The sequence below is a fragment of the Dicentrarchus labrax genome, unplaced genomic scaffold, assembly GCF_905237075.1.
Source record: "Dicentrarchus labrax unplaced genomic scaffold, dlabrax2021, whole genome shotgun sequence".
Taxonomy (NCBI): domain Eukaryota; kingdom Metazoa; phylum Chordata; class Actinopteri; family Moronidae; genus Dicentrarchus; species Dicentrarchus labrax.
The window spans coordinates 34,882,664-34,908,159 of record NW_026136720.1 but is presented as its reverse complement, the minus strand read 5'-3'; the positions used below and the strand labels follow the sequence as shown (position 1 = coordinate 34,908,159).

At 36.8% G+C, this 25,496-nt stretch overlaps 2 protein-coding genes across 7 annotated transcripts in view; one reads left to right on the top strand and one right to left on the bottom strand.

The window, feature by feature from the left end:
- LOC127352627 (uncharacterized) overlaps nucleotides 1-25,496 on the top strand; it is a 43,886-nt gene that overhangs the window by 2,171 nt on the left and 16,219 nt on the right. The gene's annotated exons all lie outside the window — the stretch shown is intronic.
- The window catches only part of LOC127352708 (CD276 antigen-like), a 29,470-nt gene continuing 7,309 nt past the window's right edge, over nucleotides 3,336-25,496 (bottom strand). The window contains exons 1-7 of one of the 6 annotated variants that reach the window (XM_051381327.1): nucleotides 20,367-20,391; nucleotides 19,481-19,589; nucleotides 10,390-10,731; nucleotides 7,768-8,109; nucleotides 7,645-7,674; nucleotides 6,991-7,098; nucleotides 3,336-6,288 (exon numbers count right to left, since the gene is read on the bottom strand). In XM_051381327.1, the coding sequence (XP_051237287.1) occupies nucleotides 6,068-6,288; nucleotides 6,991-7,098; nucleotides 7,645-7,674; nucleotides 7,768-8,109; nucleotides 10,390-10,561 (873 nt within the window). In that variant the 5' untranslated portion in view covers nucleotides 10,562-10,731; nucleotides 19,481-19,589; nucleotides 20,367-20,391 and the 3' untranslated portion in view covers nucleotides 3,336-6,067. Of the gene's footprint in view, nucleotides 6,289-6,990; nucleotides 7,099-7,644; nucleotides 7,675-7,767; nucleotides 8,110-10,389; nucleotides 10,732-12,459; nucleotides 13,135-18,400; nucleotides 18,743-19,480; nucleotides 19,590-20,366; nucleotides 20,567-25,496 lie in introns of those variants that run through there. The other 5 variants (XM_051381329.1, XM_051381325.1, XM_051381324.1 and 2 more) reach the window with 5 other exon arrangements.

The following is a 25,496-nucleotide window of genomic DNA, read 5'->3' as shown; positions in this document are numbered from 1 at the left end:
TCATTTAGTGTAATATAGTTAAAGCCCAGCTCAGGGTGAACACGAAGGAGGAAAAGCCTTGGGTTGTATCAGATAAAACTATTAAAACCATTTACTGTAATATACTCAAAGAGATTCAATAATCATATCTTTTGATTTAAAGTCAGTTTAATTAATTACAGCACATATAAACCTTTGTCCTTGTGATCAGACAGAAAAATAAACATCAGTCTCTGAACATTAATAAATGTCCCCATGAGTTTGCTTAAAACACACTTTGAATTAGAATTATATATATGCTTATATATCATATATCTATATATTTGGGACATTCTGTGTTTTCCACTGCTGTGCCTGTAAGTACAGCCTCATACAGCCTTTAGCTGAGCTTTATTTTTTACATCAAAACACCCAAACTCATTCCTCCTGAACCACAAAATGATACAATAGAGGCTTGTAGTGACATTCTTCATAAGACAGGCAGCTGTCTGATGACATTTCTCTTGTATCTAGCCAACACAGCATCATTAAATTCCATCATTTCAACTCTTACACACTCTTCATTCGACTAAAAGATGAGCTGTTGCCAAGCAGTTGCAAGTGTTTCATAATGCTGCAACAATAAGTCACAATGCATTGTTTGTTTCCCAGGACAGTCTGATGAGATTGGCTCTGTTTTTTTGTCCACAGACACAGAGACAAAGCACCAGCAGGATCGTGGTAAGTTAAATAAAAGTGCTGTTACTCTATCCTGTTATATTCTGTACCTGCAGATAACACTCTGTTGAATCTGGAGGGTGTCAGGTGTTAAAGATCATCAGGTATCCACCATATCTCACTCCGTCACTCTTCTCTTCGTTAAACCAACCCACTTTTTTTTTAAACAGGAGAAACACGTGCCTGCTTAGATCATACTGCTAACACTGTGATGAGTTAAAAAATATATATATATATATATATATACGCAAAATGATACAATAAAAGCTTGTAGTGACATTCTTCATAATTTGTCTCATCTTCATCACTTTGGTCTTTTCTCAGCAGTTGGTACAGACAACCAGATCAAGAACAAAGCGAACCCAAGTGTAAGTAAAGTATAGAAATGTCAGAAAAATGCCAGAAAATATATATATTAAAGTATTAATTTGTATATTAAAGTGTCTGAGTTGTTTTATACTGTAACATATATATTAAAGTATTAATACATATTGCATATTATGTTTGAAAATGAAAAACGCATTTTACATTTCATTTTTAACCACTTAACTTAAATAAACTTAAAAAAATATTTTCATGCAATAATTGAAACAGCGCCTGCCTGTCTACGGCATTTACAACCACAGGTCACCTCGCTGTTTGAGTGTCAAAATGAAAAGAATATGTCAGTCCTCTCGTCAAGGCAGGATTTCAGTGAGGGAGTCACTCTGGAGGCCCCCAGAAAGTACGCTGGGCGCCAATTTCACGCCTGACGGACAGATGGCACTTTTACTCTCAGAGAATATTTTAAGCACTAATACCAGTGTGCAAAGTAACAAACAGCCTCTCCGAGTGCACACTGTGACCCTCAGACAGAGAAGCGGGAATGGAGAATGGATGGATGTTATCTTAGAAGCCAAGAACAAATCTTAACATCTTTCCTCTGTCCTCTCAGGGACCTACATTTGCACTGGTGCTGGTTACGTTTACATTCCTGTACAACTGAAGAACAGTAAGTCACACATTTCCTCTTTCTTAATTTTTTCTCATATTTGGTTCACAGTTTTGAAATCTGTCTTAAAGCATTAGTAAAGTCCCCACATGTAGAGTGCAACAGTTTCCATTTGCTGTAATCATTCCTCCTGTTTAAACACTAGAAGGCTGTTCTCACATGAACCTGCTGAAGAGGAATGTTTCTCTGAGGTCACCTTAAATCTCAGTTTAACCTCTCTATGTACCAACTGATTTGTGACTTTTCTGTGCAGTTTTTTCACCAAAGTTTTCCCCTTAAATGGGTTTTGAGGACAGATTGTATTGAATTAAGAGGCTGACATCCTGGTGCATTCATAGTGCAATAGCTTAGAGTTAGGATTAGCATCTGAGAGGGCACCAGGGTTTTCTTTGCTGCCTCAGATTTCAAACTTTTAAACATCCGCTACAGTAGATTGTGTTGAATGCTGCTGTAGTTGTACCTGATTAAACGTAACCCTGTGTGGACCGGAGAGGTCAAAGAACAGAAAAAAGCTCATGAGCCATTTTGGAAAGCACTGACTAATGATCTGTTTTGTGTCGTACAGATAGGACACAACAGGAAAAACATGGACTGTTACTCTGAGGACAAGCTTGGGACAATGCTGACAACAGTCCTGAGTCTGAACACCGTGAGAAACACACCAGTGACATAAATACTTGAGCTTAACTCTTGGTTCTTTGACCCAGCTGCCAAACGTTTATTGCACTCAAAACATTTTTATCAGGTACTTCCAGTAAAACCTCCTGGTTGATGGATCGTTTTATATCATGTCTAAATCATCACTGTTTGTTCAATTAAGCTCTCAACTCTCTGCTGTTCCTCAAACTGTCTTTAACAATCTCCTAGAGTCAAAATGTCCAAATGTTAACTGTAGCTCGGGCCTAAGACCTCCTGGTGGCGCTGTTTGTCATTGACACTAGGAAGAAATACGCACATAATGACGACATACCTCGTCCTACAGAAATTCCAACAATGAGGGGCCAAGTATTCTGTCGAATCTTTTATACGTGAATGTTGATTTTGTACGGATTAAAATGCAGCTGCACTGTTCAGAGGTTCTTCTTGATATGAACTCTGACTGAACCAGATTTTTTAAACAACTGTAGGGATGGAGCTGGTATTTTATTGTTGTATTTGTGCTCGTTTTTGCCATCTTGTGAAGCGATGTACAACGTCATTTTTAAAAAGCACTTTTATATTATTATTATTTTATATTATATTTTTACAACCATAATCAGTTTTTTAAGCTGTGAAACATCTGGACATTGTTAAAGACACATATCCCAAAAATCTTCTATCTTTGATCAGAAAGCAAATACTGCACAAATTCTGCCCAGTTGGTTCATTTAGCACTACTATAGAACAATTACTATTTTTCTATGTATTTTTTTACATAGTTTTATAATAATTGTTTTTTATGGATGATTTGTGTGATTAATTAAATCCATTTGACTCAATCTCTGATGTGTGGGGTTTAATGTGTATGTATGTAATATGGATCTTGATGTTTAGTTGATGTTGCCCTCTTTAGAGAGACATGCTTTGTCCCAGGTGTGCTCTGATTGGTCCAGCTTGTGAGTGACTCTCAATCATGCAGAACACAAACAAAGTAAAAAGGTGAATTGAACACAATCAAACAGCACTTTTATTTTACAATGAGAATTTCTATCCCACAAATAGTAAAAATAATATGCAAATGTGGCTGCTTATACACAAACAACTTTGAAGCTCATTGTTTTTGAACTCAGAGTTTTTACCGACATCATCTGCTCCAAATTCAGTAAACAAAGACATTCAAATATTAATGAAAACACAAAAGCAGCAAAATTAGACAATTTGTGCTTGAGACATATCATGAGAAGAAGTTTGACTTCAATGCCCATCCCATGTTCATCATCATCATCATCATCAGTGTGATTTCTGTTCAGGTCAAATGATCAATCAGTAATTCACTCACATACATTACAGTAGAAAGCAGAGGCCAAGAAAGATGAAGATGAAAAACTCCACAACATGAATGGAAAATAAAACCTTTCACAAGAGCAAAAATAACTGGTTGCACATGCAGTTGGTGACAGTTCCACGCTACAGATTGTACAAAGGCAAAGTGAAATATCTGAAATGTTCATTCGACAACTAAATACAAGCCAGCAGAGAGAGAGAGAGAGAGAGAGAGGCTTTGAAACAGCCAACGCTCTCCTACAAGAGAAACAAAGATCACAGCAGCTTATCTGGAAAATGTTCTCACCTAGCCTGCTATTAAAGCTGATCACAGGGGAAAGAGCTTTAGGGCTCCAAAAGCATGTGGAGAGAGACACCTTCAACTTCCACATGGACAGCAAAGACCGGAAGCAAACTCATTGAAAGAACTGTGGCTGGGATCAAGACATTCAGTCATATGGCAGCAGTGGATCAACTGGTTGACTGCAGCTGCTTGAAACCACAGGACTTTGGACCACCTGTACGCACTCAGTTGCTCCACTTTGCTGATGGCAGTGAAGGAGGATATGGCGCTATACCATCAGAAGTACACGCCCATTAAAAAATGTAATAGAGAAAAATCCATTGCATTGGTGTTTTGGTTTAAAGTAAGAGACAGTATAAGTAAAGGTTGGAGCTACAGTGGTACACTCTCACATACAGTAATACATTGAACTATTGCAGCTTCATGTTGTTCAGGTAGCATCATTCTGTTTGTGCATTGAGAAATGAACATTAATATCCTTTAAATATTCTACTATTAATTACTGAGAGTTATACACAATGAAGTTCTAACAAACTCAGACTGACTTTGATTTTCTTCTTTCAGTTCAGTGTTGTAGAACATTAATTGGTCAGCTGCAATAAACTTAAAGATTCTGCACTTCCCCAAAATATCAGACCAAATAAGAACAAAATGTCAGGTACAAGTTAAAAACATTTTATATCAAATGAGTTCTAGTAGTACAATGTGTTTTAAAATACAATCATCACAAGGCAGCAAGACAAGATAAAATGAAGCAAAACACACAAAAAAGCAGCACAGTCATAAAAAAATAAAAAAATATGCATATAAAACCCAAATATAAAAAATATATATGTAGTGACCTTAAAATAATAACAGTCTTTAAGTGCTTTTTATTGTCCCTTCTGGTCAAATTTAATCAACACATCAGGAAGAACTTCTGAACAATTCCCTGCAGCTGCATTTTAATCAAGAATCAACATTCACATAGAAAGAAGTTCTGGATGAAATGGTTGTACTGTCTGTATTTGCTACTTCAAACATTGCTAACTGCACAAAAAAACACAATTACTTAATACTAATTCAATCAAATTGTAATGTTGGTTGTGAATATTGGACCAAATGACAAGGTTCTATAATAAAAACATTTTATATACAGTAAACGGATTCTAGAGTTCTTCAAGGGCAGTAAAACAAGATAACGTGACGCAAAAACACCAAAACAAAACCGCACAAAACAATAATAATAATAAATAAATAAAATAAATAAAAAATACTAGTATTACTATTATTATCACTGCCATTATCTTTATCATTATTATTATTAATAATAATTATAATATTATTATTAGTATTATTATTATAGCTCATAAAACACCTGATAAAATGTGGATGGAACAAAAGCTATTGTGGCGGAGGCTCAAAGATAGTAGACTGGCTTCTCTGATTCGTAATCGCGAAGTGTGCGTCTGCTAGAACGGACCTAAAGTTCCCCCAAGACTTAGATACAAATTAGGAAGGAGACAATCAATCCATTTATGGCGCTTTAATCCAGTGTGGTTCTGGAATAACCCAAAACAATAACAGCCATCAATAACAGGTCACAATGTGCTTAACTATAGCACACAAATTAAATAATAATATAATCATCCTTAGCATGAAATTATATGAACATCATATAAAGAAGGAATATACATTATATGATATATCCCATATTAACTGACAACAAAGGAAATGGTCAGTGGAATAAATATAACATAAATTACCATTTACACCATCAGAGGTAAGAGTTAACACTAGTAGAAATATGCATTGTAGAACCAGATATAATCTCAACCAGCAGACATATAAACTGATAAAATATACAACAATGACATTACATCCAGCAAATAAACAACATAACTTAAGTTTCTCTGGACGCACACTGAACCACAAACGGCAGATCAACTGATACAAAGTAGCAAACACAACTTCTACTGCCCGCCATACACACGTCTCACCGTCGTCAGTCTCTACTCCTCTCCCTCACAAGCAGCAGCACTCGGCCCGATTGAGCGCGATAGCGCCCCTAGTGGCTGGATCTGGCCAAGTCACCTGCTCTGTCATGCAGCCTTCAGAACAGCTATTTTTTCTTACTAGCTGACATTTCTTAAGTTGAGCATACCTATATTCTCACCATTACCCCCATCACTGTCCCCATCACTGTCCTCTGCATTGTCTGCATCATTGTCCTCTACATTGTCTTCAGCATTGTCCTCTGTATTGTCCTCTGTATTGTCCTCAGCATTGTCCTCCTGACTACCTTCCCTGTTCTGCCCGTTTCGTCCTGTCGTGTTGCGTGTTGCACAGTCCGTCGCTGTTAGACACAAAACCAGTTATTAGTCAGTGCCTTACAAAATGTCCCATGAGCATTTTCTGTTCTTTGACCGCTTTGATCAACACATGTTTAAGTTTACACATTAAAACCACTTGGTTAAAGCTCTGTGGAAAATGTGATTAAATGGCAGCATTCAACACAGTCTACTGCAGCAGAGTAGCATCATCAGCAAAGAATAAAGCAGGAAAAGTGAGAATAGGATGTGAAAGGGCGATTATTTTATCAGCCCAAGCAGAGTCAGTCAGCAGTGGAGTGATGACACTTGTTGTTATTGACAGTGAGGAACTACAAGTAAAGGAGCTTGTCCCAGATCAACCATCATAATCAGACAGCAGGATAGTGAGAAAGCTCAGACACACTGTACATGAGAGGCAGGGTGCAGACCCCCCAATAAATGATTTCTAAATAAATGATGGAGTTATAAACATATATTAGCTGATATTAGCTTTAGATACACTGCTGAAAACATGTTTCCATGTAAGGAGGACTGTAGATTGTTCCCCTCATCACTTCCATTGAAAGTACTTTAGGAAGAGATCTTTAATGTCCAGTATAACAGGAGGAACCATTACAGCAAGAAAAACCTGTTTCACTGTTCACTGTTGTTTGAAGACTGACTGAAAAACTGAAAACTGTCTTTTTAAATGGAGAAAATGGAGAGAGAGAAGATTATTGACTTACTGATCTTTCTACGATTCTTCGATACAGCAACTGCAACAATGGCAATGACAGCAATGACACCAAGAGCAATGCCAGTTATAGCACCAGTGCTAATACCAGTGCTACGACCTGAAAGAACAGAGGAAAGATGTTGAGATTTGTTCTTCACTGTTCCAAGATAACATCCATCAACAATATTTCCACAGCCACTTCTCCTGTTCATGGTCTCAATGTGTACTTGGAGTCCATCCCACCAAAACTATCTGTTGGTTAGAATCTCTTTCATTGCACAACAGTAAACAAACAGTATTATCAGTGAGAATATTCTCCAGAAATACGAGGATCCAGGGTTATTTAAAGGACCACTGTGGAGGATTCAGTGCCATCTAGTGGTGAAGTTACAGATTGCAAACAAGTGAATAAAACTTCCAAATGTGTTCTGGGCTACTGTAGAAACATGGTGGTGACAATAGATCCTCCTGAATGTTACACACTGGACCTTTCAGTAGTCCTCTATCAGTGTGCTCTGAGATGATGAATGAGTTCATTATTTGTTATAAAATCAAATCAAATCAAATGAAAAAAATCAAATGTGCAAAAAAAAAATATATGTGATAACATTCAGATCAAGAGGAGATGACAGCTGATGGAGATAGAAATAAGATATTTACTTACTGATATCACCAGTCTGACCTCCCATTGGCTCTGTTGGACAATTAATACAAAACTTTTAAGACGTGACAAATAGAACATTTCCTCTTATTTCATTTGATTGTGTAATATGTTAGCTGTACTCACCAACAGTGAGGTTAATGAAGCCTCTCCTGACCTGACTTTGCAGTTTGGGAACATTGCAGGTGTAACTTCCAGCATCCAGTTCAGTTACGTTGGTCAGTTTTAGTGAAATGTTTCCTCTGATCATTTCTTCATAGAAGACAGATGTTCTATTTCTGAAGTTCTCATCCTGATCAGTTAGATAGTCCTTCCCATGTCGACTGACGTGCACATATTCTCCATCATGTGTCCACTCCACCGTTAGAGTCCTCACATTGAATGGAGGCTCCAGGTGACATGGCAGGATGGCGTTATCACCGACTGTTACTGTAACTGGTTTGTCTGAGCCAATCACATCAGACTCTCCTGCAGAGACAAACATCATATTTACACTTCCTGTTACAGAATCACTGAACACTGATCCTAATTGAGAATCTTTACATTACAGTATTAGAGTTCGACTGATAGGGGTTTTTTATTGGTCAGTGTAGATATTTAGAGAGCAGGGAGACTGATGCTAGATATTTAATGTAAGTATAATTCCATTATTCCATGCACATTACAATCTAATATACATGCTTATCTGAGCCAGTAAAATGTTGTTTTAGATGTTATTATTATTAATTAGTCAAACAGAAAAATACATTGGGTTATACTGTAGGTTTTACAATGTGTCTGTTATTTCAGAGAGGGTACAGTCGTTTAACTGCATTGTTCTATACATTATGTTATAATGTATAGAACAATGATGTGTATATGTATGTATGTGTATAATGTATATAACACTGGCCAGTAAAGGTTTTAGGAGAAACACATTAACTTTTATAAAAGATAATGATGATTTATACAAACATTTACATTAGTATCTGCTGATCCTCAGTTTCATTAAATTAATATCATAGTCCTAACTCAATACTTGTGATTGCTTTATAATACAGGTGAATGTCGCTGAATTGCATTAAGAATGTTTTATATGTAAAATTAATGTTTTCTTAGACTATACTAATTATCAAAACTATAAAACAGCCTGACAGACTCTCCTGTAATCTCTTTTTGCTGTCTGGAGGAAGTTTCTCTCTCTCTTTGAAAGTGTGTGCAATGTTTGTTGCTTAGGTGAAGCCTGAGAGACACAGCAGAGAGAGTTAATAACAGCTGCACTGCACACAGAGGTTAAAATTCAGAAATATTCCATTTTGTTTTTATTTACTGTAACATGCCAAGCATGGCCTGTGTTTTTCTTCCTGTTTTTCTCTGTCCCTGCCCTGTGTTCTCTCCAGGTCCTAATGAAGGAAATTGGTTTCTGTGGTAGTCTGGCCTTGCTGCTGATTGGTAAACCAGGAATGAAACTGGTCAATCCTCAAGCGAGACCTCATCAGAAGAAGCCTGCCTCAGAGTTGGTTGGTGCCACCATTGTGTGTTTTGGAGTTGTTTTGTAGTAAAGTTTTTCTTCGTGTTTTGTTTAATGGCAGTAGTTGGATTCAGATTTTTTTTCTACTTTATAAGGGGATGTAACTTTTCTGTCTGTGTGCACCTAAATAGTGAGAAGACCAGCAAATGCCATTGTTGATGTCTCTCTGTGTATGTTAAAGATGGTAACTGTCAAGTCTGTAAACAAGATTGTGCATGTGATAATTAACAGATTAATGGGAAAAACTTCTGTCACACAGTTCTATTTATGTATTCATTTATGTCTCCACACTAATTTTCTTTCTTGTGTTGGGACAGCTGCTGTTTGAAGCCCCGACACATTTTCCAGCATGCAAAAATTCACTAGAAAATGATGGTTGAGCTGTGGATCATGGAGCAGATTATCAGAGGAGCAGGAAATAAAAGGATTTGCATGCAGTCTTGGATACATGCAAATCTCATAGCCTGAGACATGTTGCTACAGAGCCATGTCTTTGAATGTGTGTTTTTAACACAATACATGGTTTGAATTTGTTGAATATGCATAGGATCTGGTTTGGTAATGTGCTGAGTGAAGGCTTTGCACAGCAGGAGTGTCAGCAGTCTTTTAAAGATTAGACATGTTGTTTACGTTAGTACAGCAAAAATACCCCTAAGTGTACACAACAAACAGACTGTAGATCTCCCCGAGATAATGTCTGGTTTGTGGAGTTTTGGATGGAGGGTATAATTTCACTCTTTCTCTGACCTTGCTGATGCACTATGTAGGTGAATAAATAAAATTAATTAATTAAATTAAATTAATTTTCTTGTATCATGTTCATTTTAAAATTAAATGTGTTAAATTCAACCCTGTCTCAGTACAGCTAGGGGGTACAGTTTATAAATTATGATTTATAAATTACCCCAATGTCTGGCCACCCCAGTTCACATCAGATCCTGCAGGGAAACATAGTTTTTAGACTTCCTGTTGCATCATTGGACATTTTGTTTCTCAATTATAATTCAAACTGGCTGGTTTCCATTCAAATGTAGTGCAAAGTTCAACAGAATTTCCAGAAAATGTGGAAAAGGACGTGCAAAATCATGTCTTTCCATCCATTATTGTTGGAGTTGGACGCATTGAGATCTAAGGGGGCACCCATTAACAGGTGCACTGTTAATGCCCCCACTGGTTCCTTTAATTAAAATACTGAGCTCAGTCAATGTTCTGCCTTTATAAAACCCAGTCTGACTTACCAACAATGAGCTGGATGGAAGCTTCCTTCTGTAATGAGGGAAGGGCACATTGGTATCTTCCTGTATCAGAAACTTTCACTTTGAAGATTTTCATGGAGACGTTTCCTGTCATCAGTTCATCCACAAACACTCTTGTCCGGAAATTATAAGATGGATTTTGATTTTCAAACATAAATCTTCCATCCTGGTGAACATGGATGTACTTTGGGTCTAAATCAGGTCTGGTCCACACCACTGTCTCATCAGAAACACTGATGGGAGGTTCAAGGTGACATGGTAGAATGACATCATCACCAGCCAGGGCTGTGATTGGTTGATGTGAACAAATCAACTGTGAGTTTGCTGTGAGGAAAACAAAAGAACAAACAGGAAACAGCAGTTAGGTTAAAATACATATCATCAAAACTGAAGGGAGTCAGGTAAAGCTTTCATAATTTAACAATATTAACATTAACGTTGTAGATTTAATACAAACTATAAACTGTCTCTGCTGCCTGGTAATTAGTTCAGTCCTCACAGTATAATAACATTAGCTTTGTCTATACAGTGTAAACATCAGTCTACAGACTGACTGCAGCTTTAAGTCTCACAATATCTGCATCAGCTCCTTTAAACCGGATCCCCCACATTTCCTTTCACACACTTAAATATCAAATACTATTTATACTACGGCTTAACTGAATACTAATTATTATTTACTGAGAGATCACAGAGCTGCAGCTGAACCTTGGCTGAGAGAGCAGATCTTTATAATCTTGTTTTAAATGATGTGTGTCTGTGAGGAGAGTCAGTACACCCATATATGATCTGGACTGTTGCACAGAGATGTTGCTGCTGTTGCAATACAGGTTTGTGTACGTTGATGTGAACTTCTGCTTTGTCCCAGTACTGGTTCCTCTCATTATTATTATTAGATTTAAGAAGTTCAGATTAGGTTTTAGGACTCACAGTCACACAGTTGCAATTGACTCATTCAGGCAGTCTCAATAAACATAAGCACCAACGCCTTTTTATTTGATTTTAGTTTTATACCATGGGACTTTATCGCGTTAATTACGATTAATTAATTACAGAAAAAACAACACGACAAAAAAAGTAACGCATTTAATCGCAATTTATTTTTGCACACACACACCAAGGTGCGCCCCCCGGCCCCCTCCTCCCTCACCTGTAGTTCTACAGGCTTGAAAAATGGAGCGAGATCGACAGCCCAAGAGGAAAGGTGGAGCAGAGAGAGAGAGAGCCACAGATCAGCTCAGTGCTGTAAAATAACTGACCTGTTTGTCAGTAAGGGAGCAGGTCAGACATTAAACACTAGTGGAGACAACAGACACACAACCAGAGCCTATCCAGCACCACCAGCTTCATGAGGAGGTTGGTTTCACTTTCTGGAAGCTGATGGGGATACAACTGACTTAATACAACAAATGTTGTAAAAAAAAAAAAAAAAAAGAGTAAAATATAAAAGTTTGTGCTTTGTGAACAATGCAATCATAATATTCTTTATTCAGATTGCACTTTATGTTAACACTCACTGATGAAAATAAACACACATTTGTTGTTTAATCTCATTTATGTGTCTATTCATTCATTCAGTCACCAACATCCATTTAAATGAAAAATTGTGCTTCTTGTATCAAATTTTGATATGCGATTAATTGAAATGAATTAATTACAAAGCCTCTAATTAATTAGATTATTTTTTTTATCGAGTCCCACCACTAGTTTATACCAAATGTTTCATCTAGTTTCTTCATCCTTCTGCCGTTCCTATATACATACAGTATATAATGAACATACTGAAGTGTTTACCGTCAGATTGCGCAGTGCAGTTTGTTGGTAAAGTATAAAAAGAAGAGTCAGTGTCTCTTTAACTGATAATGACTGTGATGATGAGAAATGACTGACTGTTGACCAGCGCCCTTCCTCAATGTTTACTGTTTGTTTGTTTGCTGTTTACTGACTGTCACAGCAGCTCGTTAATAAACTAACGGATGTAGTAAAGAATATAAAGAATATATTACTGTAGGTTTATATATAATACAGTTAGTAACAGTCTATAAAGCCTACCTGAGACTGCGTCCGTTAGTAGAGAAAGAATGATCAGCATCGGTCCAGCGCTCCTCTTCATCACTGCATCGATGTGTCAGTGTGTCCTTAATCTTTTATAGAAGATTTATAAAAACTTTACTTTTCATAAAGTTTCATTGTGAGCGTCTGCAGTCACTAGTTTCCAATGAGGAGACATCATGGCAGCGTCTGAACAAAGAGCTGATCCTGGAGCAGATTGTGAGACCTGCCCCACCCATCTCCCGAAAATACTCCGGATACAGAGGGGGGCGTGGAAGAGAGGGTTCATTTCCTAGTTTTACAACATTGCCCCCTCTCCACCTGTCCTGGCCCCTCCCGGAGATCGGCTGTCTTTGCGGCGGTCTCTCAGAGGAAGAGCGAGAGGTTGCGGGTTCGATCCCCGGCTCCTCCCGCTGCATGTCGAAGTGTCCTGGAGCAACATACTATTAGAAGCATAAATGAATGAATTGTTTCAAAGCCACAAACTATAAATAATAAAAAATAAAAAATATACACAGTAGACCGACATCTCAGCATTTCGTCTAATTCTGTGAAGAAAATTCAAAATACACACAGCAGCACAGAGGGATGTAGTCCACAGTGTACAAGTCCAATAAGATATCACACAATAACAATATTACAAAATATAAAACTATAAATGAAACATTTACTGCACTATATGCAATGTGCAACATATTTAAAGCAGCTTTGACTAAAAAACTAAAGAAACTAAGAATATAACTGTACATGTGCAACTTAAAGACAACAGTGTGTGAAAGTAAAATGAAATGAAATTCTTTGCTTAGATAGCATGTGTGATTGTTGAAAACTAAAATAAACAAATAAACAATACAGAATTGTAGGAAAAGTCCCTAAAAGCATCAGAAAACTCTGATGTTCAGTTAATATCCATAAAATATGTTAGTCAGTGACATTAAAGGAAGACTACAGACAGCCAGCTCAGCTCATATATCAGGCTGAGCACAGAGGGGGGCTTTGGCTCTTACAGACCATTACAATATAAACCCACAACCTCCTTCCTTCACCCGGCAAACGGGCTCTTCACCGGAGCATCTATCTGTTTCCTGTTATCAGTGCACAAACTATCATGGAAAGAAAAGTCAAATAATTTTATCTGGTAATATTTAACAGCGGGAACGAATGAAGTAAGCACTGCAGTACAATACAAATAAAAGTACTGGGGAACAGGGTTAGTGAAAGAAAGTGAAAGCAAATGTGCTAAAAAATACATAAAGATATAAAATAAAGGCAAATGTCATTGAGCCACATGTGACAGTTAAAACTGAGTGTGTCCAGTTCTTTTGGCAGCTCTCAGATTGTCTTAATTTGTACTTTTATTTCTCCTGAACTTATTTTCTGTTTCAGTATTCTCTTACAATGCAACCATATGATTTTCTTCTTTCATTTCAGTGTCGTAGAACATTAATTGGTCAGTTTAATAAACTTAAAGATTCTGCACTTCCCCAAAATGTCAGACCAAATGAGAACAAAATGTCAGGTACAAGTTAAACATTTTTATTAACAAACAACAATCATAGTTTCAGCCTCCTAGTGTCCAATGTGTCATTTTAGTTGTGAATATTTGAGCAAATCAAAAGGTTGAATCATAATAATATACTTTATACAAAATGAATTCTAGTAGTAGTACAATGTGATTTAAAACAGATTCTTCAAAGGACAGTAACACAAGATTAAATTAAGCAAGAACACACAAAGCCACACAGTCATAATATATATATATATATATATATATATATATATATATATATATATATATAGTCACCTTAAAATAATAACAGTCATTAAGTGCTTTTTATCCCCCCTCGTCAATTTATTCTATACAGTAACAAGTCACTAGAGGGAGCTGTAAACTGACAATGAGAAGGTTCAATTAGACAGACAAGACTCATTCTAGTTAAAACCAGGTCCTGAGACACCAACTCTGTCCCTGCAGTGGTTTATACAATCAACACATCAGGAAGAACTTCTGAACAATTCCCTGCAGCTGCATTTTAATCAAGAATATTACACAATCAACATTCACATAGAAAGAAGTTCTGCATGAAAGGGTTCTACTTACATATATATAGAATTATGTGAAATAAGAATATGTGGATGGAATAAAAGCTTTTCTTTCATTCAGTATCTGGCTCAAAGCCTCAAGAGTTATCATCAGCTTCTAGCTGACGTTTCTTAAATTGAGCATACCTATATTCTCCTATATTACCCTCTGCATCGTCCTTTTTACTACCATTCCTGTTTGCCCGTTGCATCCTGTCATGTTTGGTCTTGCACAGTCCGTCGCTGTTAGACACAAAACCAGTTATTAGTCAGTGCCTTCCAAAATGTCCCATGAGCATTTTCTGTTCTTTGACCGCTCTGATCAACACATATTTAAGTTTAGACATTAAAACCACTTGGTTAAAGCTCTGTGGAAAATATGATTAAATGGCAGCATTCAACACAGTCTCCTGTAGTAGAGTAACATCATCAGCAAAGAATAAAGCAGGAAAAGTGAGAATAGGATGTGAAAAGGGCGATTATTTTATCAGCCCAAGCAGAGTCAGTCAGCAGTGGAGTGATGACACTTGTTGTTATTGACAGTGAGGAACTACAAGTAAAGGAGCTTGTCCCAGATGAGAGAGAAAAGATTATTGACTTACTGATCTTTCTACGATTCTTCCATACAGCAACTGCAACAACGACAGCAATGACACCAACAGAAATGCCAGTTATAGCACCAGTGCTAAAACCAGTGCTACAACCTGAAAGAACAGAGGAAAGATGTTGAGATTTGTTCTTCACTGTTCCAAGATAACATCCATCAACAATATTTCCACAGCCACTTCTCCTGTTCATGGTCTCAATGTGTACTTGGAGTCCATCCCACCAAAACTGTCTGTTGGTTAGAATCTCTTTCATTGCACAACAGTAAACAAACAGTATTATCAGTGAGAATATTCTCCAGAAATACGAGGATCCAGGGTTATTTAAAGGACCGCTGTGGAGGATTCAGTGCCATCTAGTGGTGAAGTTACAGATTGCAAACAAGTGAATAAAACTTCCAAATGTGTTCTGGACTACTGTAGAAACATGGCGGTGACAATAGATCCTCCTGAATGTTACACACTGGACCTTTCAGTAGTCCTCTATCAGTGTGCTCTGAGATGATGAATGAGTTCATTATTTGTTAGAATGGCATCCTGTCAAATGAAGCATTACATTCAGAATTGCTCTGATTACTTTTGAGGTTAAAGAGGTCATATTATGCTCATTCTCAGGTTCATATTGTAAGGAGGAGAGAAACAGGAGTGATATCTGTGTACATTGTGGACTGCAGTAAAGACAGCACTTACCTGGCTCTGTGTCTGTGGAAACAATGAAATAAAATATTCAAATATGTGATAACATTCAGACCAACAGGAGATGACAGCTGATGAGGAGACAAATAAGATATTTACTTACTGATATCATCAGTCTGATCTCCTTTGTTCCTGTTCTCCACTGGCTCTGTTGGACAATTGTGTTAAATTGTAAATGTGTAAACTGTGTTTAAGAGCTAAAAACATTTCCTCTTATTTCATTTGATTGTGTAATATGTTAGCTGTACTCACCAACAGTGAGGTTAATGAAGCCTCTCCTGACCTTACTTTGCAGTTTGGGAACATTGCAGGTGTAACTTCCAGCATCCAGTTCAGTTACGTTGGTCAGTTTTAGTGAAATGTTTCCTCTGATCATTTCTTCATAGAAGACAGATGTTCTACCTCGGAAGTTCTCATCCTGATCAGTTAGATAGTCCTTCCCATGTCGACTGACGTGCACATATTTTCCATCACGTTTCCACTCCACCGTTTCAGTCCTCATGTCCAATGTCGGCTCCAGGTGACATGGCAGGATGGCGTTATCACCGACTGTTACTGTAACTGGTTTGCCTGAGCCAATCACATCAGACTCTCCTGCAGAGACAAACATCATATTTACACTTCCTGTTACAGAATCACTGAACACTGATCCTAATTGAGAATTCTTACATTACAGTATTAGAGTTCGACTGATAAGGGTTTTTTATTGGTCAATGTAGATATTTAGAGAGCAGGGAGACTGATGCCCGATATTTAATATAAGTATAATTCCATTATTCCATGACTGCGTTGTTCATTACATTATAACATGATTTATATTACACTAACATGTATATGTATGTCTGTGTATAATGTATAGAACACTGGCCAGTAAAGGTTTTATATCAGTTTCTCTGTCATTTAGGAGAAACACATTAACTTTTATAGTAGATAATGATGATTTATACAAACGTTTACATCAGTATCTGCTGATCCTCAGTTTTACTAAATTAATATCATATTCCTAACTCAATACTTGTATTTTGCTTTATAATACAGGTGAATGTCTCTGCATTGTATTAAGAATGTTTTATATGTAAAATTAATGTTTTCTTATACTATACTAATTATCAAAACTATAAAACAGCCTGACAGACTCTCCTGTAATCTCTTTTCTGTCTGGTGGACGTTTCTCTCTCTCTTTTAAAGTATGCGCAGTGTTTGTTGCTTCAGTGCAGCCTTTTAGTTACCTGAATGAACTGTATTTTACTGGATGTTTATTTTCCTCTTCTGTACATTAATAAATTACTCGAACTTGCTTTTTGTTTGCAGGGCTTTGTTGCACTTGTATTAGCAGGCTGAATATTTGGCTCTCCACCGCTCAGCAAAAGTACCCCTAAGTGTACACAACAAACAGACTGTAGATCTCCCCGAGATAATGTCTGGTTTGTGGAGTTTTGGACGGAGGGTATAATGTCACTCTTTCTCTGACCTTGCTGATGCACTATGTAGGTGAATAAATAAAAGCCTGTTTTTCTGCATTGATTTCTTTCATAATTATATTATCTGATGTGATCTTACGAACTGTCGACTCACTCTATTCTACATAAACTGACTCCTTGATCCCTCAGTCTGTACCAGTAAACACATGAATCAGTGTTTGCTTGGAAAAGCCCCCAAATGAAGATATTTAAACTTAAAACACTATTGTATTAAAAAAGCATTAAAGGTGGAATTAGATATCAATATATTTTATTTCCAGACATGTCCTTTCACTTATGTTGCCATAATAGGTCATTAAATTAATTTTCTTGTATCATGTTCATTTTAAAATTAAATGTGTTAAATTCAACCCTGTCTCAGTACAGCTAGGGGGTACAGGATGGAATAGAAGAATTGAATTCCGCCTACAGGTACAGGTTCATCTCTAAAGGCTGAGGAGCTGCACCTCCAGGCCTCCTGTGCTGCTGCAGAGTTTGTGTGTATTGTGAGCTATGTTGACTTACTCCTTATCTCTTTTACTGAGGACAGAAATAGATTTTTCTGTTAGACTTCCAGTTAATCAATTACTTTTGTTTTTTTGGAGGAGGATTCTCAGTGAAGTGTTAAACCTCCAAATCCAGTGAACATATTCCAAAAAACATGGAGCACCTCTCAATTGTCAATTAGGATTATTATTTGGCTCCACTGGAGATTCACAATCCAATTTACAGTTTATAAATTATGATTTATAAATTACCCCAATGCCTGGCCAACCCAGTTCACACATCAGATCGTGCACAGAAGCAAACATTGTTTTTAGACTTCCTGTTGCATCATTGGACATTTTGTTTCTCAATTATAATTCAAACTGTTTGGTTTCCATTCAAATGTAGTGCAAAGTTCAACAGAATTTCCAGAAAATGTGGAAAAGGACGTGCAAAATCATGTCTTTCCATCCATTATTGTTGGAGTTGGACGCATTGAGATCTTAGGGGGCACCCATTAACAGGTGCACTGTTAATGCCCCCACTGGTTCTTTTAATTAAAATACTGAGCTCAGTCAATGTTCTGCCTTTATAAAACCCAGTCTGACTTACCAACAATGAGCTGGATGGAAGCTTCCTTCTGTAATGAGGGAAGGGCACATTGGTATCTTCCTGTATCAGAAACTTTCACTTTGAAGATTTTCATGGAGACGTTTCCTGTCATCAGTTCATCCATAAACAGTCTCGTGCGGCGATAATAAGATGGATTTTGAGTTTTATATAAAAATCGTCCATCCTGGTAAACATGGATGTACTTTGGGTCTAAATCAGGTCTGGTCCACTCCACTGTCTCATCAGAAACACTGATGGGAGGTTCAAGGTGACATGGTAGAATGACATCATCACCAGCCAGGGCTGTGATTGGTTGATGTGAACAAATCAACTGTGAGTTTGCTGCGAGGAAAACAAAAGAACAAACAAGAAACAGCAGTTAGGTTAAAATACATATCATCAAAACTGAAGGGATTCAGGTAAAGCTTTCATAATTTAACATCAAGTCTGCACAAGTTTCTGGTGTGTACACTGTATAATCCTGCAGCCCCCGCGAGGTGCCCGTGCTCAGAGGAGAGAGCGGTAGAGATTAATATTAAGTGAATATTAACATTAACGTTGTAGATTTAATACAAACTATAAACTGTCTCTGCTGCCTGGTAATTAGTTTACTGAGAGATCACAGAGCTGCAGCTGAACCTTGACTGAGAGAGCAGATCTTTATAATCTTGTTTTAAATGATGTGTGTCTGTGAGGAGAGTCAGTACATCCATATATGATCTGAACTGTTGCACAGAGACGTTGCTGCTGTTGCAATACATTTTGTGTACGCTGATGTGAACTTCTGCTTTGTCCCAGTACTGGTTTCTCTCATTATTATTATTAGATTTAAGAAGTTCAGATTAGGTCTTAGTACTCACTGTCACACAGTTGCAATTGACTCATTCAGGCAGTCTCAATAAACATAAGCACCAACGCCTTTTTATTTGATTTTAGTTTTATACCATGGGACTTTATCACGTTAATTACGATTAATTAATTACAGAAAAAACAACACGACAAAAAAAGTAACGCATTTAATCGCAATTTATTTTTGCACACACACACAAGGGTGCGCCCCCCCCCCCCCTCCTCCCTCACCTGTAGTTCTACAGGCTTGAAAAATGGAGCGAGATCGACAGCCCAAGAGGAAAGGTGGAGCAGAGAGAGAGAGAGCCACAGATCAGCTCAGTGCTGTAAAATAACTGACCTGTTTGTCAGTAAGGGAGCAGGTCAGACATTAAACACTAGTGGAGACAACAGACACACAACCAGAGCCTATCCAGCACCACCAGCTTCATGAGGAGGTTGGTTTCACTTTGTGGAAGCTGATGGGGATACAACTGACTTAATACAACAAATGTTGTAAAAAAAAAAAAAAAAAAAGAGTAAAATATAAAAGCTGTGCTTTGTGAACAATGCAATCATAATATTCTTTATTCAGATTGCACTTTATGTTAACACTCACTGATGAAAATAAACACACATTTGTTGTTTAATCTCATTTATGTGTCTATTCATTGATTTAAATGAAAAATTGTGCTTCTTGTATCAAATATTGATATGCGACTAATTGAGATGAATTAATTACAAAGCCTCTAATTAATTAGATTATTTTTTTAATCGAGTCCCACCACTAGTTTATACCAAATGTTTCATCTAGTTTCTTCATCCTTCTGCCGTTCCTATATACATACAGTATATAATGAACATACTGAAGTGTTTACCGTCAGATTGCGCAGTGCAGTTTGTTGGTAAAGTATAAAAAGAAGAGTCAGTGTCTCTTTAACTGATAATGACTGTGATGATGATAAATGACCAGCTGTTGACCAGCGCCCTTCTTCAGTGTTTACTGTTTGTTTGTTTGCTGTTTACTGACCAGGTCACAGCAGCTCGTTAATAAACTAACGGATACAGTAAAGAATATATAGAATATATTATTGTAGGTTTATATATAATACAGTTAGTAACAGTCTATAAGGCCTACCTGAGGCTGCGTCCGTTAGTAGAGAAAGAATGATCAGCATCGGTCCAGCGCTCCTCTTCATCACTGCATCGATGTGTCAGTGTGTCCTTAATCTTTTATAGAAGATTTATAAAAACTTTACTTTTCATAAAGTTTCATTGTGAGCGTCTGCAGTCACTAGTTTCCAATGAGGAGACCACATGGCAGCGTCTGAACAAAGAGCTGATGTCCTGGAGCAACATACTATTAGAAGCATAAATGAATGAATTGTTTCAAAGCCACAAACTATAAATAATAAAAAATAAAAAATATACACAGTAGTCCGACATCTCAGCATTTCGTCTAATTCTGTAAAGAAAATTCAAAATACACACAGCAGCACAGAGGGATGTAGTCCACAGTGTACAAGTCCAATAAGATATCACACAATAACAATATTACAAAATATAAAACTATAAATGAAACATATACTGCACTATATGCAATGTGCAACATATTTTAAGCAGCTTTGACTAAAAAACTAAAGAAACTAAGAATATAACTGTACATGTGCAACTTAACAGTGTGTGAAAGTAAAATGAAATGAAATTCTTTGCTTAGATAGCATGTGTGATTGTTGAAAACTAAAATAAACAAATAAACAATACAGAATTGTAGGAAAAGTCCCTAAAAGCATCAGAAAACTCTGATGTTCAGTTAATATCCATAAAATATGTTAGTCAGTGACATTAAAGGAAGACTACAGACAGCCAGCTCAGCTCATATATCAGGCTGAGCACAGAGGGGGGGCTTTGGCTCTTACAGACCATTACAATATAAACCCACAACCTCCTTCCTTCACCCGGCAAACGGGCTCTTCACCGGAGCATCTATCTGTTTCCTCTTATCAGTGCACAAACTATTATGGAAAGAAAAGTCAAATAATTTTATCTGGTAATATTTAACAGCGGGAACGAATGAAGTAAGCGCTGCAGTACAATACAAATAAAAGTACTGGGGAACAGGGTTAGTGACAGAAAGTGAAAGTAAATGTGCTAAAAAATACATAAAGATATAAAATAAAAGCAAATGTCGTTGAGTCACATGTGACAGTTAAAACTGAGTGTGTCCAGTTCTGTTGGCACTTTGTGTTGAAAGAAATCAAATCCATAGTTTATCCAACTACATAAGATAAAGTTCTGACATCCTCACTGTAACATCTGTCTCGCTGAGCCCCAGAAGTCCACTGATCAGAAGGTTGTCGGTTCGATCCCTGGCCACTGCCAGCCCTCAGGCTTGTGTACAGTTTGGATTGTGCTTGGGCCAGAGATACAGAAACAGATTTAATGTTTTAATTGAAGAGTTTTACACTGTAAAACAATGAAATGAGCTATAAATAGAGACAAACACTGCTATAAATAATCAGGCTTACATTTACAGCAGAGTGCTGTTATTATCTGATTTTTCTTATTTGAATCTGAATTATAAAAGTTATAGAACTGTCATAAAAGTCATTATTTGTTGTTTGTTGTTGTTGAAGTTCTAACAAACTCAGACTGACTTTGTTTTTTTTTCTTTCATTTCAGTGTCGTAGAACATTAATTGGTCAGCTGCAATAAACTTAAAGATTCTGCATTTCCCCAAAATATCAGACCAAATAAGAACAAAATGTCAGGTACAAGTTAAAAACATTTTATATCAAATGAATTCTAGTAGTACAATGTATTTTAAAACAGATTCATCACAAGGCAAAAGGCAGAACAGTCGTAAAAAAATATATATATAAACATATAAATATGTATATAAAACCCAAATATAAAAAAAAATATATGTAGTCACCTTAAAATAATAACAGTCTTTAAGAGCTTATTATTGTCGCCTCTGGTCAAATTTAATCAACACATCAGGAAGAACTTCTGAACAATTCCCTGCAGCTGCATTTTAATCAAGAATCAACACTCTGGATGAAATGGTTGTACTTGTCTGTATTTGTTTCTTCAAACATTGCTAACTGCACACAAAAACACACACAATTACTTAATACTAATTCAATCAAATTGTAATGTTGGTTGTGAATATTGGACCAAATGACAAGGTTCTATAATAAACACATTTTATATACAGTAAACGGATTCTAGAGTTCTTCAAGGGCAGTAAAACAAGATAACGTGACGCAAAAACACCAAAACAAAACCGCACAAAACAATAACAACAATAACAAAAATACTAGTATTACTATTATTATCACCACCATTATCATTATCATTATTGATAATAATAATAATATTAGTATTATTATTACAGCTCATAAAAGACCTGATGAAATGTGGATGGAACAAAAGCTTTTCTTTCTTACTAGCTGACATTTCTTAAGTTGAGCATACCTATATTCTCGCCATTACCCCCATCACTGTCCCCATCACTGTCCTCTGCATTGTCCTTTGCATTGTCATCTGTATGGCCTCTGCATTGTCCTCCTGACTACCTTCCCTGTTCTGCCCGTTGCGTCCTGTCGTGTTTGGTCTTGCACAGTCCGTCGCTGTTAGACACAAAACCAGTTATTAGTCAGTGCCTTCCAAAATGTCCCATGAGCATTTTCTGTTCTTTGACCGCTCTGATCAACACACGTTTAAGTTTACACATTAAAACCACTTGGTTAAAGCTCTGTGGAATATATGATTAAATGGCAGCATTCAAGACAGTCTACTGCAGCAGAGTAGCATCATCAGCAAAGAATAAAGCAGAAAAAGTGAGAATAGGATGTGAAAAGTGACACTTGTTGTTATTGACAGTGAGGAACTACAAGTAAAGGAGCTTGTCCCAGATCAACCATCATAATCAGACAGCAGGATAGTGAGAAAGCTCAGACACACTGTACATAAGAGGCAGGGTGCAGACCCCCCAATAAATGATTTCTAAATAAATGATGGAGTTATAAACACATATTAGCTGATATTAGCTTTAGATACACTTCTGAAAACATGTTTCCATGTAAGGAGGACTGTAGATTGTTCCCCTCATCACTTCCATTGAAAGTACTTTAGGAAGAGATCTTTAATGTCCAGTATAACAGGAGGAACCATTACAGCAAGAACAACCTGTTTCACTGTTCACTGTTGTTTGAAGACTGACTGAAAAACTGTAAACTGTCTTTTTAAATGGAGAGAATGGAGAGAGGAAAGATTATTGACTTACTGATCTTTCTACGATTCTTCCACAATACAGCAACTGCAACAATGACAGCAATGACACCAAGAGCAATGCCAATTATAGCACCGGGGCTCAAATCAGTCTCACCATCTGAAAGAACAGAGGAAAGATGTTGAGATTTGTTCTTCACTGTTCCAAGATAACATCCATCAACAATATTTCCACAGCCACTTCTCCTGTTCATGGTCTCAATGTGTACTTGGAGTCCATCCCACCAAAACTGTCTGTTGGTTAGAATCTCTTTCATTGCACAACAGTAAACAAACAGTATTATCAGTGAGAATATTCTCCAGAAATACGAGGATCCAGGGTTATTTAAAGGACCGCTGTGGAGGATTCAGTGCCATCTAGTGGTGAAGTTACAGATTGCAAACAAGTGAATAAAACTTCCAAATGTGTTCTGGGCTACTGTAGAAACATGGTGGTGACAATAGATCCTCCTGAATGTTACACACTGGACCTTTCAGTATTCCTCTATCAGTGTGGTCTGAGATGATGAATGAGTTCATTATTTGTTATAAAATCAAATCAAATGAAAAAAAAAAATGTCTGAATCAAAATCTACGGAAGCCCTAAAGGGCCATGTATTCATACATTTTATTTCCTCCGTTTTCCCGTGATAACAAGTTAATTTTCTCGAGATCTCGAGATAACGAAACTTTGTTTTCCCGAGATAACAAGATAATTATTTTAATATCTCAGAATAAGGACTGTGATATGATAACTGCGGTCAAGCCAGCCGTTACTCCGATCTCCGTGGTCAAATCAGCCGCACTTCAATTTACAGCGTATTCACTTCCGGTTAACAGTAAGCTATAATTCAAACCTACATTTAAAATAAAATATGTTACATTAAAGTGTTTCATGCGCCCATGATGAATAAAAAACATACTTCATATCAAGTATTTTTACTGCACCAATGTGGAGAAATTCAACAATAAAATTCCACATTTGTACTTGCTTTTACTGTATCTCAAATATATGAAAATATGCCACTTGGAGATACAAATATGGAACTTTTGTTTTGGCATTTCTCAACCTTGTTGCAGTAAAAATGCTTGATATTAAGTATACTTGTATTCTTATATGTGTAGAAGTCATATATATCATCCATAGCCAGGAATTGTTGAGCAATATGTTTTTACAGTACCTCAAATATGAGAAAAGATGCCACTTGGAGGTACGAATATGGAACCTTTGTTTTGGCATTTCTCCACATTGGTGCAGTAGAAATACTTGATATTAAGTATGTTTTTTATTCATCAGGGGCGCATGAAACACTTTAATGTAACATATTTTATTTTAAATGTAGGTTATAGCTTACTGTTCTTAATACCTTTATTTTGAAAACCGGAAGTGAATATGCCGTAAATTGAAGTGCGGCTGATTTGACCACGGAGATCGGAGTAACGGTTGGCTTGAACGCAGTTATCATATCGCAGTCGTTATCTCGAGATCTCAAATTAATTATCTCGTTATCACGGGAAAACGGAGGAAATAAAATGTATGAATACATGGCCCTTTAAGGCTTCCATAAAAATCAAATGTCTGTGCAAAAAAAATAAAAAATATGTGATAACATTCAGACCAAGAGGATATGACAGCTGATGGAGATACAAATAAGATATTTACTTACTGATATTCCCACTGTGACCTCCCACTTGCTCTGTTGGACAATTAATACAAAACCTTTAACACTTGACAAATAGAACATTTTCTCTTATTTCATTTGAATGTGTAATATGTTAGCTGTACTCACCAACAGTGAGGTTAATGAAGCCTCTCCTGACCTGACTTTCCAGTTTGGGAACATTGCAGGTGTAACTTCCAGCATCCAGTTCAGTTACATTGGTCAGTTTTAGTGAAATGTTTCCTCTGATCATTTCTTCATGGAAGACAGATGTTCTACCTCTGAAGTTCTCATCTTGAAGATCTAGATAGTCCTTCCCATGTCGACTGATG